Source organism: Muscardinus avellanarius (genome assembly GCF_963383645.1).
Source record: "Muscardinus avellanarius genome assembly, chromosome: 10".
Classification (NCBI taxonomy): Eukaryota; Metazoa; Chordata; class Mammalia; order Rodentia; family Gliridae; genus Muscardinus; species Muscardinus avellanarius.
In genome coordinates this window covers 75808182-75823496 of record NC_137796.1, presented here as the reverse complement: position 1 = coordinate 75823496, position 15315 = coordinate 75808182, and the positions used below count along the sequence as shown (strand labels likewise).

The 15315-nt window shown below is 45.9% G+C and overlaps 1 protein-coding gene across 1 annotated transcript in view; it reads right to left on the bottom strand.

Moving 5' to 3' along the window:
• Window positions 1-15315, bottom strand: part of RSPH10B (radial spoke head 10 homolog B) — a gene marked incomplete at both ends in the record, with an annotated part of 65458 nt that overhangs the window by 6523 nt on the left and 43620 nt on the right. Inside the window, 3 exons of the mRNA XM_080702778.1 lie at window positions 1063-1261; window positions 11380-11470; window positions 13085-13210. Of these exons, the coding sequence (XP_080558904.1) occupies window positions 1063-1261; window positions 11380-11470; window positions 13085-13210 (416 nt within the window). The remainder of the gene's footprint in view (window positions 1-1062; window positions 1262-11379; window positions 11471-13084; window positions 13211-15315) is intronic.

The following is a 15315-nucleotide window of genomic DNA, read 5'->3' as shown; positions in this document are numbered from 1 at the left end:
TGCCTTTAATCCCAGTACTTGAGAGGCTGAGACAGGAGGATTGCAGGTCAAGGTCAACGTCAGCAACTTAGCAAGACTCTGAGCCATTTAGCAAGGTTGATTCAAATTAAAAAATGGCCAGCCGGGCGTGGTGGCACACGCTTGTAATCCTTGCGCTTGGGAGGCAGAGACAGGAGGATCGTGCAGGTTCGAAGCCAGCAGCATGCTGGCTTAGGAGACCCTGTTTCCAAATTAAAATGTAAAAATAGGTCTGGGAGTGTAGCCCGGAGGTAGAAGGGCTTCCAGGAACCCCAGTACCACCAAAAAAAAAAAAAAAAATGGCCAGGGTATAGCCTAGAGGTAGAAAACCCCTGAGTTTAATCCTCAGTACAAAAGGAGGGGGTGGCTGGTGGTATAGCTCAATATAATGCTTGCCTAGCTTGTGCAGAGGCCTTAGTTCACTCCCCAATACCGCACACATAGAATAAAAGTGAACTACAACTGCAAGATGAAGAGGTACACAGGGTAAGGTCCAAAAGGACCACAAGCACGGGAGCTTCTGTCTCTTCAGAGCTGAGGACACGCCACCCTCCCATCACATGGGACCAACCAGAAATCCCAAACCCCACTCACCAGAGTGTTTTTGTCTCATTATGCAGGCAAGACTGACTGATCAGCCATTAGTAACTGAACCCAGGGCCCAGCCCCCACCCCACAGAGGTTGAGGGAATAAAGCTGCCAGTCTCAACGCTCCGGTCACACGGTTGGTTCCTCTGACACCAGCCCCCGGCAAAGCTGTATCAGGGCCCTAGCCACAGTCGCCGCGTTAGTGTACAACATGCTTTTATCCCTTCAGAGATTCCAGGGTCTGAGAAGTTCTGATATCAGAATCCAGGTGCTAAGACTAAATAGTACGACAGAAGACGGTCTATCACATCGCTCCGGAAATGACAAAGGCTTTGGAAACTGGCAGGGCAGAAGCCAGATGCTCAGTCTGCCCAAGGCGCCGCTGGGACACTGCATACTCGCAAGGCCAGCGTGCGGTGCTGAGGAGCTGAGCTCAGGCGCGCGCGGGAGTCGTACCTGGCTTCCAGCTCCTCGCTTTCCACCTTCCTCTGCTGAGCCCTGGCTGCCTCCTGCAGCCGGTTTTCCTTCACCATCTCCTTGAGTGTCTCCTCGTGCTTGTGTGCGTGGAAGAGCGTGTTCACAAAGAAGACGTACATGTTGCTAACCCACGTGTTGAGCTTTTCCCTCTGGTCATTTTTGGACTTGTCGTTCCTCTCTGGAATAGGGTTTGATTTCAACGGGCATTAGTATAATCGTGCGATGAATCTGGAGTCTGCTTTTACTCAAGGTCTCCCCTTCCTGTGACAGGCCGAGCGTCCCCATCGAGGGCAGAGGGGGCAATGCTGGGCCCCTTGGGTTGTGAAGATTCAGGAAACTGCAGAACACTTCAGTGACCACAGGGACAAGGCAGGTGCTCCATAGACCATGGCTGGCTAGCAACACCACCATTAGCCTCATGACACCTGTTCTTTTCTCCTAAATAGTTTATGTTTTCCATGGTTTTTTTTTTTGGGGGGGGGATCCTCTTTGCTCCTGCTTGTATTATCTTTGGAAGGATTTCAACTCTCAGTTGAATAGAAGTTAAGTAGATTCTCCTTAGCTTGGCCTACTTCACTACAGGAGGGGGGAATGGGGCAGGGGTATTGAAACAGGCACCATGGGAAGGTAGGATTCTGTGAGCAATGCACCTCACCAATGGACCTCCCATTCCAGGAACCACTGTGGTGGACCCAAAGCGGAAGGATAGTAGGGAGAACCAAGATGCCAGTGCCCAATTCTACAGAGACTGAAGGAGAACGTCCTGCACGCTTCCCACATGGACCCTCGGTTCTAGAACATCAGTGCGCTCTGGCAGGCCTCGGGCTTGGGCGAGTGTTGCCCTTAGAGGTGGAAGGTGGAAGGCTGTAAAGCACACCCCCTGGGGCTGTCACCCCAGCCTGCCCGGGTCTTGTTCAGCCTTTGCTATGTTCAGCACAGTACAGTAGTCAGGAGCGCTGACTTGAGCCACACTGGTTAGGCCAGGGCCCAGCTGTGGCACCCACTTTCAGTGCAGCCTGGCCAGTTAACCTTCTCTGTGCCCCAGTTCCTCATCTGCAAAAGGGGAGCCATTCTAGCACCTACTGCACAAGTGAGGAGATTAAAAGTACTCGTGCATGGAAACTCTGAGCTCTGTGCACAACAGTAAGTACTCAATAATGCTATTATTGTGTCCCAGAGGCATTCTACCTCCAGCTACACCCTTGGCCCTTTTTTATTTTTTATTTAAAACAAGGTCTTTCTGAGCCGGGCGTGGTGGTGAACGCTTGTAATCCCAGCGCTTGGGAAGCTGAGACAGGAGGATCGTACAGGTTCGAAGTCAGCCGCGACTACTTAGTGATACTCTCAGCAACTTAATGAGACGCTGTTTCCAAATTAAGTATAAAATAGGTCTGAGGGTATAGCCCGGAGGTAGAAAAGCCCTTGGGTTCCACCCCAGTACAACAACAACAACAACAAAGGTCTTTCTAAGTTGCTGGTGGTCTTGCTAAGTTACTGAGGCCAACCTCAAACCTATGATCCTGTCTTAGCCTCCCTTCCCTCCCTTCCAAGTACTGGGATTCCAGGTGTGCTCCATGACAGCCACGACAGGTTTGTAAGAAGTGGTGTGTGTGTGTGTGTGTGTGTGTGTGTGTGTGTGTATGTGTGTGTGTGTGTGTGTGTGTGTGTGTGTGTGTGTGTGTTGCTGGGGATTGGACTAGGGGCATCCTACCACTAAATTATACCATAGCCTTATTTTATTTTTTATGTTGAAACAGGGTCTCACTAAGTTGCTGAAAACCTCAGTAAGTTGAGTAGGTTGCTGAGGCTGGCTTCAACCCTGCAATTCTCATGTGCGTGCACCACCACACCTGTCCTGGAAAAAGTCAGGTAAGGGGCCAGGGATGGAATGAACTGATGCGGATTTGCAGAAAATTAAAATTAAAATCTTTAATGAAAGAAAATTTATTGTTAAAGTTTATAGTTATAATTGTATCAACATAATAGTATATACAAGCTCTAGATTATTCATTCCAAACTATTTTAATCGATTCGTCAACTTTGTTGAACTATTGAAAGAATTGAAGACATGGGAATTAATAATTTAGTGACATTCTGGTGTACGTCCTATTGGTCAGTAGTTATCAGATAACTATCAAATAATATAGATAAAAACAGGAACATATATCCTGTTTTTTTTCTTTTCTTTTTTTTTTTTTTTTGTGGTACTGGGGTTCCTGGAAGCCCTTCTACCTCCGGGCTACACTCCCAGACCTATTTTTTATATTTTTGAAACAGGGTCTCTTACGCCAGCGCGGCTGGCTTCGAACCTGCACGATCCTCCTGTCTCCGCCTCCCAAGCGCGGGGATTACAAGCGTGCGCCACCACGCCCGGCCATATATCCTGTTTTACAGTCAGCAATATATTCTAAGATTTCTTTTTTTACAGTACTGGGGATAGAACCCAGGGATATTCTACCTCCGAGCTACACCCCCAGCCCATTTTTTATTCTTTATTTTGAAACAGGGTCTCACTGAGATGCAGAGGGCCTCACTAAGTAGCTGAGGCTGTCCGCGAACCGCGATCCTCCGGTCTCAGCCTCCCAGATGCTGGGATTGCAAGCGTGTGCCACACGCCCGGCTTACTGTTTTCATCTTTGTTTATTCTATTAATAGCGTAAGGATATTCCCCTTCCTTGACTTTTCCCTGGTTTATTTGACTTTTCATTTTGTTCTTGGCTTCTTTTGTTCAAAACTGAACTTTTTTTTTTTTTTTTTTTTTTTTTTTGGTGGTGGTGGTACTGGGGACTGAACCCATAGGCATTCTACCTCTGAGCTATACCCCTAGCCCTTTTTATTTTGGAACAGTCTCTCACTAAGTTGCTGAGGCTGGCTGTGAACCTGCAAGCCTCCTGTCTCAGCCTCCCAAGAACTGGAATTCAAGGTGTGGGCCACCATGCCAGGCTTGGTTTTGATTTTTAAGAAATCAGTTCTATCAGAGCTTCTTTGTGTAATTTTTGCCTTAGTTTTTATGCTTTAAAAGGCCTTTTCAACACTAAGTATATAAATGATTGTTTGTACATGTTTTTAATTCTTATAGTTCTAGTTATTAAATTTAATTCTGTAATCCACCTGAGCTTTTTCTCTAAATTTAGCCGATCCTAGCTCCATTTATTAAGTAATGAATCTTTTCCTCATTAAGAAGGAATAAGATATTTATTATATACTAAATACCTGTCTGTGTTTACAATGATCTGCCTACTTTTTCCCCAGAACCATAATGTACTATATTTATTGTAGCTGTACATTTTCAGTATGTTTTAATAACTAAAACTAAAAATTCCTTCATTCCTCTGTGTGTGTGTGTGTGTGTGTGTGTGTGTGTGTGTGTGTGTGTTGCTGGGGAATGAACAGGGGCATTCTGCATCCAAGCTACACTCCCAGCCCTATTTTAAATTTTATTTGAGAATAGAGTCTCACTAAGTTGCAGAGGCCCTTGCTACGTTGCTGAACTGCAATCCTCCTGTCTCAGCTACCCAAGTACTAGGAATCCAGGAACCCTTCCTTAGCAACCAAGCCCCACTTTCAATATTGCTACCTTGATTTTGTGAAAGCAAGGGGGACATTTTAAGTGCAAACCATTACGGAGGGACTGTGTGCTGGGGGCCGTCTCCTCTCCCTGGCCCCTGCTCTCTCTGTCTCTACTTCCCAGCTGCCACGAGCTGAGCAGCTTTCCTCCTCTGCACCTTTCTGCCCACATGTTCTGCCTCAACGTGGCCAAAGCAGTGGAGCTGTCCTGCCACGGACGGCCCCAGAAACCATCAGCCAAAGTAAAGCCTCCTCTTACGTTGTTATTCTCAGGTAATTCGTCAAGCAGTGAAAAACTAACACAATATGTTAATTCTATTTTTAGCTTTCTGAGGCCCCTCAATACAGTTTTCTATAATAGCTATATTAATGTACATTCCTGCCAATAGTGTACCCTCTTTTTCTTTATATCACTAGTTCTCTTTCTTGCCTTTTTTTTTTTTTTTTTTTTTTTGTGTGTGTGTGTGTGTGTGTGTGCTGAGAATGGAAGCCAGGGGCCTTCCATCTCCAAGCTACACCCCAGACCTATTTTATATTTTATTTAGAAACAGGGTCTCACTAAGTTGCTAAGAGCCTCATTAAGTAGCTGAAGCTGGCTTCGAACCTGCGTGACCCTCCTGTCTCAGCCTCACAAGTACTGAGATTTCAAGCGTGCACCACCATGCCCAGCGCATCTTTTTTGATAACAGCCATTCCGACAAGTATGAGATAATATCTCATTGCAGTGTAATTTGCATTTACATGATTTAGAGGTGCTGAGTATTTTTTTCCACTTTCCCACATATTGGCCATTTGCATGTCTTCTTTTGAGAAATGTCTATTGAGATCCTTTGCCCTCTTTTTCGTGGAACTGGGGATTGAACCTAGAAGCATTCCACCTCTGAGCTTCACCCCAGCCCTATTTTATTTTATTTTATTTATTTAGTTAGTTATTTAGTTATTTTGGTGGTACTGGGGGTAGAACCCAGAGGCTTTCTACCTCCGGGCTATACTCCCAGACCTTTTTTATATTTTATTTGGAAACAGGGTCTCACTAAGTTGCTGAAAGCCTCACTAAGTATCTGAGGCTGGCTTTGAACCCGTGCGATCCTCCTGTCTCAGCCTCCCAAGCGCAGGGATTACAAGCGTGCGCCACCACACCCGGCTTATTTTTTAAATTTTGAAATAGAGTCTAAGTTGCTGAGGCTGCTCTTGGATCTGTGATCCTCTTGTCTCAACCTCCTAACTACTGGGATTACAGGCGTGTGCCACCAAGCCCAACTTCCTTTGCCTATTTTTAAATTGGGTTATTTTCTTACTATTGAAGTTTTTTTTACATAATTTTGGTATTAACGAGTTGTCATAAGGCTGGCTTACAAATATTTCCTCCCAGTTTGTAATTTATCTTTATAATGTTATTTCCTTTGCTGTGCAGAATTTTTTAATTTGTTTTCATTCCTATTCTATTTTCATTTTGCTAATTTTCTTCACATAAATCCCACAAGTTATTTTAATGTTTATTCCTAGATATTTTATAACTTTTTATAATCAACTGAAAGTTTCTCCCTCCTAGTTTTTTGTACTAGGGATTGAACCCAGGGTCATTCTCTCTCCGAGGTACACCCCCAACCCTATTTAACTCTTTATTTTGAAGCAGGGTCTCACTAAGTCGCAGAGGGCCTCACTAAGTAGCTGGGGATAACCATGAACCCGCTATCTGCTGCCTGTCTCAGCCTCCCAAGTACGGGCATTACAAGCATGTGCCACCCATGCCAGGTCTTTTTTTTTTTAAAAACAGGGTCTAAGTTGCCGAGAGAGTCTCGCTGTTGCTGAGGCTGGTGTCAAACCTGTGCTCCTCCAAGTCCTGGGACTCCAGGCATGTGCCACCATACCTGGCTAGTATTTTTTTTCCCTCCTTCCCTTTCATCTTTGAACCCAGAAATGTTCTGCCAAGGACATCATCCCCAGTGCTTTTTTAATTTCTTTTTCTCTGACAAAGATTCTCACTAATATTCCCAGGTTGACCTTGAACTTGTGATCCTTCTGTGTCAGCCTCCCAAGCAGCTGAGATTACAGATATCCACAACTCCTACTATTTTTTTTTTTTTTTTGGCAGTTTTTGGGATGGAACCCAGGGGCATTTGACCCCCAAGCTATATACCCTGCCCTATTTTTTTATCCTTTATTTTGAAACAGGGTCCCACTAAGTTGCGGAGGGCCTCACTAAGTAGCTGAGTCTGTCCGTGAACCGCAATCCTCCGGTCTCAGCCTCCTGAATACGGGGATGACAAGTGTGCGCCACCACGCCCGGCTGACTCGTACTATTTCTAATAGCTTTTCAGTGGATGCTCTTACATTTTCTTGGGTAGACCAGGAGACCATTCACTCACTAGTCCTTTCACTCGACAGATCTCTACTGTGTCCCCTGAGGCACACTCAGCACTGCTCAGGTTCTGAGAACGCAGCCTTGATTAGCAGGACTCTGGCCTCAGGACACTTCTATCCAGGAGTGGGAGAAGACTGAGGGGGCAGAAGGGGACAGGTGTTTCGGCCATGATGCTACAAATTAAAGCCTGAGGTGGGGGGAAGCCAAAGCCAGGTGGAGTGCTTCCTGGGAGTCCTGGCACTGCGGTGGGCAGAGCCCTTGGGATTCTCCCTTTCATCTTCCGTGTCCCTTAAGGTAGACTCTCCATTTATTCAATCTCTCTTTTTTTTTCTCCCCCTTCAAGTTTGATCTAATTTTTAAAATATTTTTCTTTTATTATTTATTATTTCTCTTATTATTAATTTAGTGGTTCTGGGGACTAAACTCTGGGGCGTGACTATTAGCTATATACCAACCCCTTTTTTTGTTGTTCTAAAACAGAGAAACAGAGTCTTGCTAATTAATGAGAGGCTCACTACTTGCTGAGGCTGTCCTCAAATCTGCTATCCTCCTATCTCAGCCTTCCAAGTTCTGGGATTGCAGGTGTGCGCCACCACACCCAGCTAAAGGTTTTGTTTGTTTTGGGTTTTTTTTTGTTGTTGTTGTTGCAGGTCTGGGGATGGAACCCAGGGGCATTCAAGCTACACCCCCCTGCCCTGTTTTGTTTTGTTTTTGTTTTTTGTTTTTTGTTTTGGTGGTGGTACTGGAGGTGGAGCCCAGAGGCTTTCTACCTCCAGGCTATACTCCCAGACCTATTTTATATTTTATTTGGAAACAGGGTCTCACTAAGTTCCTGAAAGCCTCACTAAGTAGCTGAGGCTGGCTTCGAACCCGTGCGATCCTCCTGTCTCAGCCTCCCAAGCACGGGGATTACAAGCGTTCGCCACCATGCCTGGCCTTTTTTTTTTTTTTTTTTATTCTTTATTTTGAAACAGGGTCTCACTAAGTTGCAGAGGGCCTCACCAAGTAGCTGAGGCTGTCCGCGAACCGCGATCCTCTTGTCTCAGCCTCCCGAATGCTGGGATTACAAGCATGTGCCACATGCCCAGCTAGGGTTGTTGTTTTTTTTTTTTTTTTTTTAAGAAGACTTAAGATTAATTCTTAAAGTATTGCTTTCTAAAATTTTTAGAGAACTTACTCATAAAATTTAAACTTTTGAAGGTAATTTTTGAATGTTTTTCCTCCATGATTATTCAGGTTTTCTACATTTTCTTGAATCTTTTGTGTGTGTGTGTGTGTGTGTGTGTGTGTGTGTGTGTGTGGTACTGGGGGTGGAACCCAGGGGCTTTCTACCTTCGAGCTATACTCTCAGACCTATTTTATATTTTATTTGGAAACAGGGTCTAAGTTGCTGAGAGCCTCACTCAGTAGCTGAGGCTGGCTGTGAACCTGTGCGATCCTCCTGTCTCAGCCTCCCAAGCGCGGGGATTACAAGCATGCGCCACCACGCCCGGCTTGAGTTTCATTTACACTTGGGTCCATCCCTAAGACAGCTCATTATGTATCGTGCAAATATTCCAAGATCTGAAACTTCTGGTCCTAAGCATTGCAGCTAAGGGAGCCTCAGCCTGTGCGTGTGTTTTCTGGCTTTTGTTCAGATTTTCCTTTTACTTAAAGAACCAGCTTGTGGAATTACCAGTCTCGCTACTTCCGTCTCCGCACATTTGATTTGTGGGTTTACTTTGTTGCTGTTGCTGCCTTCCTCCTGCTGGCTTCATGGTTTGTTATTTCTCCTTCTACCTTTTGGAACTGAATGTGTAAGCTACAGTTTTCTCGCTAAATAATAAAAACATTTAATGCTACAAATTTTCCCAGGTTATAGCTTTGACCATGTCCTATATGGAATATTTAAGTTATTTGACTCTCTCCTTTATCATATTCTTAGAAATGCAATTGATTTTTCTCTTCAAATTATCTAGAATAGAGGACTTCATGTTTGGTGGGACTCTTCCTTGCCCTTTGTTTTGGTTTATTGTTGTTCTTTTGCTTTAACTTCCAAGTGGCCGGATGATATTTCACTTTTAATATCAGCATACCCACCTGCTCCTTTAAGAGCGTCGTCTTCTTTGTCGATGTGTGCTTCTTCCTCTTTGACAACTATTTTTAAAACTGCTTCCAGATTTGCCCCGGTCCCTGAGGTTGCATCAAATGTCACACCTTGGGCTACAATTTAATAAAAACTTATGTTAATGTAATTAATTTGTGGTTCAAGAATCACTTGGGACATTCTCTTGCCAAAATAAATGCCATTGTTCAAATTAATCATTTTGAAATAAGGCCTTCCAGACTAACTGTGTCAACCATTTTATGATGTTCTTAGACGTGCTAATCATAATAAGGAGAGATCACAAAACCCAAAACTCCTCTCTGGGACCTTCCCGGGGTGAACGGGCCACACAGGGGCACCAACTGTATACACAAGAGATTTTTTAGTGCCACCTCCAGGCTCAGCGAGGCTGTGATGAAACTACTTAGAAATCCAGGACACAGTATTCGACAGATCTTTTACTTGTTCAAAGTCTGAAGTGCTGTTAAGACAAGGATAGTGCCAGGCGCGGTGACTCACACCTGTAATCCCAATTCTTAAGGAGGCTGAGCCAGGATGGTTGCAGGTTCGAGGCCAGCCTCAGAAACTTAGCAAGACCACCAATAACCTAGAAAGACCTGTTTCAAAACAATAAATAAAAAGAGCTGGGGGTGTAGCTTGGAGGTAGATTGCCCCTTTATTCCATCCCCAGTACCACACACGCACACAAAAGCGTTTTTCAGAGAATTGAGTTATATGCCACCTATGACTCTAATTAAGGTCAGAAGACTGAACATGAAGAAGGGTTATTTCTTACGTTCACTATCAATGAGACACCTGCTAACTGGAGGAAATAAGTCACAGCCACCCACACTCTGCCATCAGACAAAGTGAGGCTTTAAGAAAACAAGGCCACACGGGCCAAAGGAACGGCCTGGACGGCAGTAGCCGTGGTGAGCACACAGTAGGTATTCAACCAGCGTTAAAGGAACAGCCAGAGAGATGGAAGGCAAAATCAAGAGTTAAAGATGGGGCTTTGCACATGCTAGGCGGCCACTCTGCCTTTGAGCACATCTCCAGCCTGGCAAGTTGGAAGGAGAGCAGAGGAAAACGCGGGAGGGAGAGTCGCAGAAGCCAGGGGAAGAGGATTTCCTGAGAGTTTCATGAGTGGAGTACTGAGAGAGTGGTTCCCAAGACGGCAGGATTACTGGGGTTGATAACAACGAAGTCCTAGGTGAGGAAGAGGGCGATCCGGTATGGCAAGGCAGGTTCCCGCTGGTGTGAGCTAGTGGAGTACGTGTGTGTCCGCAGCCTTCCATCAGCAACGGGAGCCGAGAAAGCGAGTGGACGTGAGCGGGAGCTGACGTTACAGGGATTTTCCTGATTAACAAGCTAGAGCAGGTGTGCGTGCGGAGACAGAAAGTGCAGGGAAGAGACAGTCCCTGCAAGGTTGGACGTGCCCGGAGGTGGAGGCCCAGAATAGAGTCTTATGGACGTGGCCTTTTGGTGGGTGGCCTGCCACAGAGAGGCATGGTCAGCAACGAGGGACCGCAGGACCTGTGTGCCACAGCAGCCAGGCCAAAGCAGCCGAGAGGGTCAGCAAGAGGATGGCGGGAAATTCCCACTAAATGTGTGATCACGGGGCCCTGGATAGGCCTAACCAGACGGGGTTGGAAGCCTGGGCGTGAGGAATTAGCCAAGGGGAGGAAATGGGTGCTCTGGAGGTTTGTACCTGGGTAAAAGGAGGAAAAACGCTATAGAGAGGTGTCTGAAATTTGGTGTTGTAATCCCAGTATAGAAGGCTCAGACAGTAGATCACAGGTTCAAGGACAGCCTCAGCAACTTAACAAGACCCTCAGCAACCTAGTGAGACCCTGTTTCAAAACAAAAATAAAATGGTCTGGGGATGTAGCTTGGAGGTAGAATGCCCCTGTTTCAATCCCCAGTCCCTTACACACACACACACACACACACACACACACATACACACACACACACACACAGAGTCTAAGGCATGGAATAAGATTTCCTCATTGTTTTTAACTTGAGGGCCTTTTAAAAAATAGTATTAAAATCTTCACAGGGAACGCTGACTGTTTAAAGATACAAGCCAGGTAGGGCCCAGGCGAGGCTGTCCTGGTCCTGCTCCCAGTAAACTCCCAACAGGCCCCCAAGGAGGACTCGAGGCTCCTATACCGGCCTCACTGTATCAAAGTGACACTTGTAAAGTTTGGAGACTGTATATAATATATAAGCAACAGTTCACAAATAGATTAGGTTCTGAAGGTTAAATACTCACCATTTTGAGACAAAAAAGCCAGTCCTTTTCCTGCAGGTTTAAAATTCATTTTGGAACCTTTGTCATCACTTAGAGACTTCTTGACCTTGGGCTTTTACATTAAAAAAAAAACTCATAAAGTAGAATATTACTTCTGCATCATTACGGACTGAACTTGGCTCACTGTATTATAAGTAATTAGAAAATTATTAATGAGGCCATGCATCCATTCTCTTTGAACTAATTTGACCACTATTCTTAGCCTGCATAAAACATAGGAATTTGTACTATTATGGAAATTAACAGCACAGTTATTGCACCTATTAAAAGCTCCCTCCAAAACCCAAAGATCTCCATTGTGTCTGCTGGGAAAGCAGTCATTACATAACAATTAACTGTGCTTAGATTCATATATTCCTGGCTTTTATGATCACATATATGCTGTAGTTAGTGCCCACACTGCTGTCTCAAGCTAGAATCCACCTGTTACCAGCCAAGCCCCCTGCTGTCACCACTCAGACATCTAATTAGGAATCTTTAGCTCTCCCCATTGGAGTAAATATTATTTATTTATTTACTTATTTATTTATTTATTGTGGTCCTGGGGATTGAACTCAGGGGCATTCTACTTCTAAACTACAGCCCCAGCCCTATTTTATTTTATTTTATTTTATTTTATTTTATTTTTTTATTTTTGGTGGTACTGGGGTTCCTGGAAGCCCTTCTACCTCCGGGCTACACTCCCAGACCTATTTTTTACATTTTTATTTGGAAACAGGGTCTCCTAAGCCAGCGCGTGCAGCTGGCTTAGAACCTGCACGATCCTCCTGCCTCTGCCTCCCAAGCGCGGGGATTACAAGCGTGCACCACCACGCCAGTCTTTATTTTTTATTTTGAATCAAGGTCTCAGTAAGGTACAGAGGGCCTCACTAAGTTGCTACAGATGGCCTCAAATCTGTGCTCTTCCTGTCTCCGCCTCCCAAGTCCTGGGCTGACAGGCATGCACCATCACGCCCACCTCAGTAAATAGCAATTCTGTTCTTCCAGTTGCTCAGGTCCAAAATCCCAGACCTGCCTTTGCCTCCTCTTTCCTTCTCAAACCCCACACCTTCCCCAAACCCTTTGGTCCTGAGTCCTTCTCCCCAACTCTACCTAAGTCGCCATCGCCTCCGTCTCCAAGCACTCCCGCTTGGTCTGTCGATAGTGATGCTTGGAGCCTACGGATGGCTCTGCTCAGGGGCCTCCATCCCATCTCACTCAGAGCCAGCCAGGCGCCCTCTGCGCCGTTCTCCGCCTCATCAAGCATGAGGGGCTCTGGCTGGTGGTGACAGGTGCCAAGTCTGGAGTTGAGCTCCCTGGATACAAACTGCCAGCTCCACCACTCCCCGATTATAAGGTCACAGGCAATGAGTGACATAACCTTTGCTATGTCCACGGTCCCTTCCTGGACACAGGAACAGAGCCTGATGGTCACTTGGGGCTTAAACGAGCTGACACGTGGGAAGTGTGTGGCACCTGGCAAAGCCTCCCTAAAGGCGAGCTACTGCCGCTGGCTTCTAAACCCTCCCTCTCCTCATCAGCACATTGGGTGCCTGCGGGACAAGCGCCATGGTCGCCGCTGGACCGCAGCCCCCAGGAGCCTGCTCTTCACTCGGTGGACACTCCGCGGCGGTCAGCACTGCTAACTCAGCTGTGAACTGCGACGGGGTGAGCTGCAAATACAAACCTCTGATTTTCTTAGCTTAATATCAGGCAAGAGTCCTAACTTGCTGGAAGACGACTTGTCGTTGCTAAAGTGAACAATGTCAGACTCATGGCTGGTGACCAGACTCGGGCTCCTGTTGTGGATGCTCTGAGTAAAGACAAGCACACAGAGGGATTCCAGACCCAGAGAGACATAGATGTACACATGCACACGCGCACACACGTGCACACACATGCACACACATACACACATGCACACACATACACACACATGCACACACGTTTCTCTAAATAATAAGCTGCATGTAAAGAGTAACATTTGATGAGTTTTAAGATACGGCTATACAACAAACATACTCCTTACCCCCATTTCCCTGCACCCCTTGGAAATAGAGCCATCCCTCCTCCCCCACCACCACTGATTTGCCTTCCATCACTGTGTGTTGCTTTGCAAATTCTAGAATTTATATTTTATTTGGAAACAGGGTCTCTTAAGCCAGCAAGGCTGGCTTTAAACCTGCGTGATATGCTCCTCCTGTCTCAGCCTCCCAAGTACTGGGATTACAAACATGTGCCACCACCCCCACTTCGCCCTCTTATTTATTTTTTATTTATTTGTTTTTGCAGTAGTGGGGATAGGACCCAGGGGCATTCTACCTTTGAGCTACACCCCCAGGCCTATTTTTTATTCTTTATTTTGAAACAAGATCCCACTGAGTTGCAGAGGCCCTCACTAAGTTCCTCCAGCCTCAGCCTCCCAAATGGTGGGATGACAAGTGTGTGCCACCACGCCCAGCTCGCCCTCACTTTTTTTTTTTTTTTTTTTTTTTGGTGGTACTGGGGTCCCTGGAAGCCCTTCTACTGCGGGGCTACACTCCCAGACCTATTTTACATTTTTTAATTTGGAAACAGGGTCTCTTAAGTCAGCGAGGCTGGCTCCGAACCTGCGCGATCCTCCTGTCTCCGCCTCCCAAGCACGGTCGCCCTCGCTTTTAAAAGGCAGTTTTGCGGGCGTGGTGCGCACGCTTGTAATCCCCGCGCTTGGGAGGCAGAAACAGGAGGATCGCGCAGGTTCAAAGCCAGCCATGGGTGCCTGCTTATGAGACCCTGTTTCCAAATAAAAATGTAAAAATAGGTCTGGGAGTGTAGCCCGGAGGTAGAAGGGCTTCCAGGAACCCCAGTACCACCAAAAAAAAAAAAAAAAAAAAAAAAAAGGCAGTTTTGTCAGATGTAGGATTTGGGGTTGATGGGTTCTTTTTATTATTGTTGTTGTGTTTGTTTTTTAGGATTTTGAGTCTATCAGCCAACTGTCTTTTGACCTCCAAAGTTTCTGATAAAAAAAAAAATCTGCTGAGCCGGGCGTGGTGGCGCACGCTTATAATCCCCGCGCTTGGGAGGCGGAGACAGGAGGATCGCGCAGGTTCGAAGCCAGCCGCGCTGGCGTAAGAGACCCTGTTTCAAAAATATAAAATAGGTCTGGGAGTGTAGCCCAGAGGTAGAAGGGCTTCCAGGAACCCCAGAACCACCAAAAAAAAAAAAAATCTGCTGATAAAATTAATAAGGATCTTGCCGGGCGTGGTGGTGCACGCTTGTAATCCCCGCGTTTGGGAGGCAGAGACCAGAGGATCCTGCAGGTTCAAAGCCAGCTGCGCTGGCTTAAGAGACCCTGTTTCCAAATAAAAATATAAAATAGGTCTGGGAGTGTAGCCCAGAGGTAGAAGGGTTTCCAGGAACCCCAGGACCACCAAAAAAAAAAAATTACTAAGGACCCCTTGTACGTGACACGTCACTTTTCTCTTGATGCTTTCAAGATTCACTTTGTCTTAGCTGGGCACAGTGGCATATCCCTGTAATCCTAGTACTGAGGAAGACATGACAGGAAGATCACAAGTTTCAAGCTAGTGTGCAGTACCTTTGTAAGACTCCATTTCAAAATAAAAACTTAAAGATAGGGTTTGGTTGGGAGGTTGAGACAGGAGAATCACAATTCGCAGACAGCCTCAGCTACTTAGTGAGGCCCTTTGCAACTCAGTGAGACCCTGTTTTATTATTTATTTATTTATTTATTTATTTTGCAGTACTGGGGATGGAACCCAGGGGCATTCTACCTCTGAGCAACACCCCAGCCCTATTTTTTAATTCTTTTATTTTTGAAACAAGGTCTCACTGAGTTGCAAAGGGCCTCACTAAGTAGCTGAGGTTGTCCTCGAACCGCGATCCTCCTGTCTCAGCCTCCCAAATGCTGGGATTACA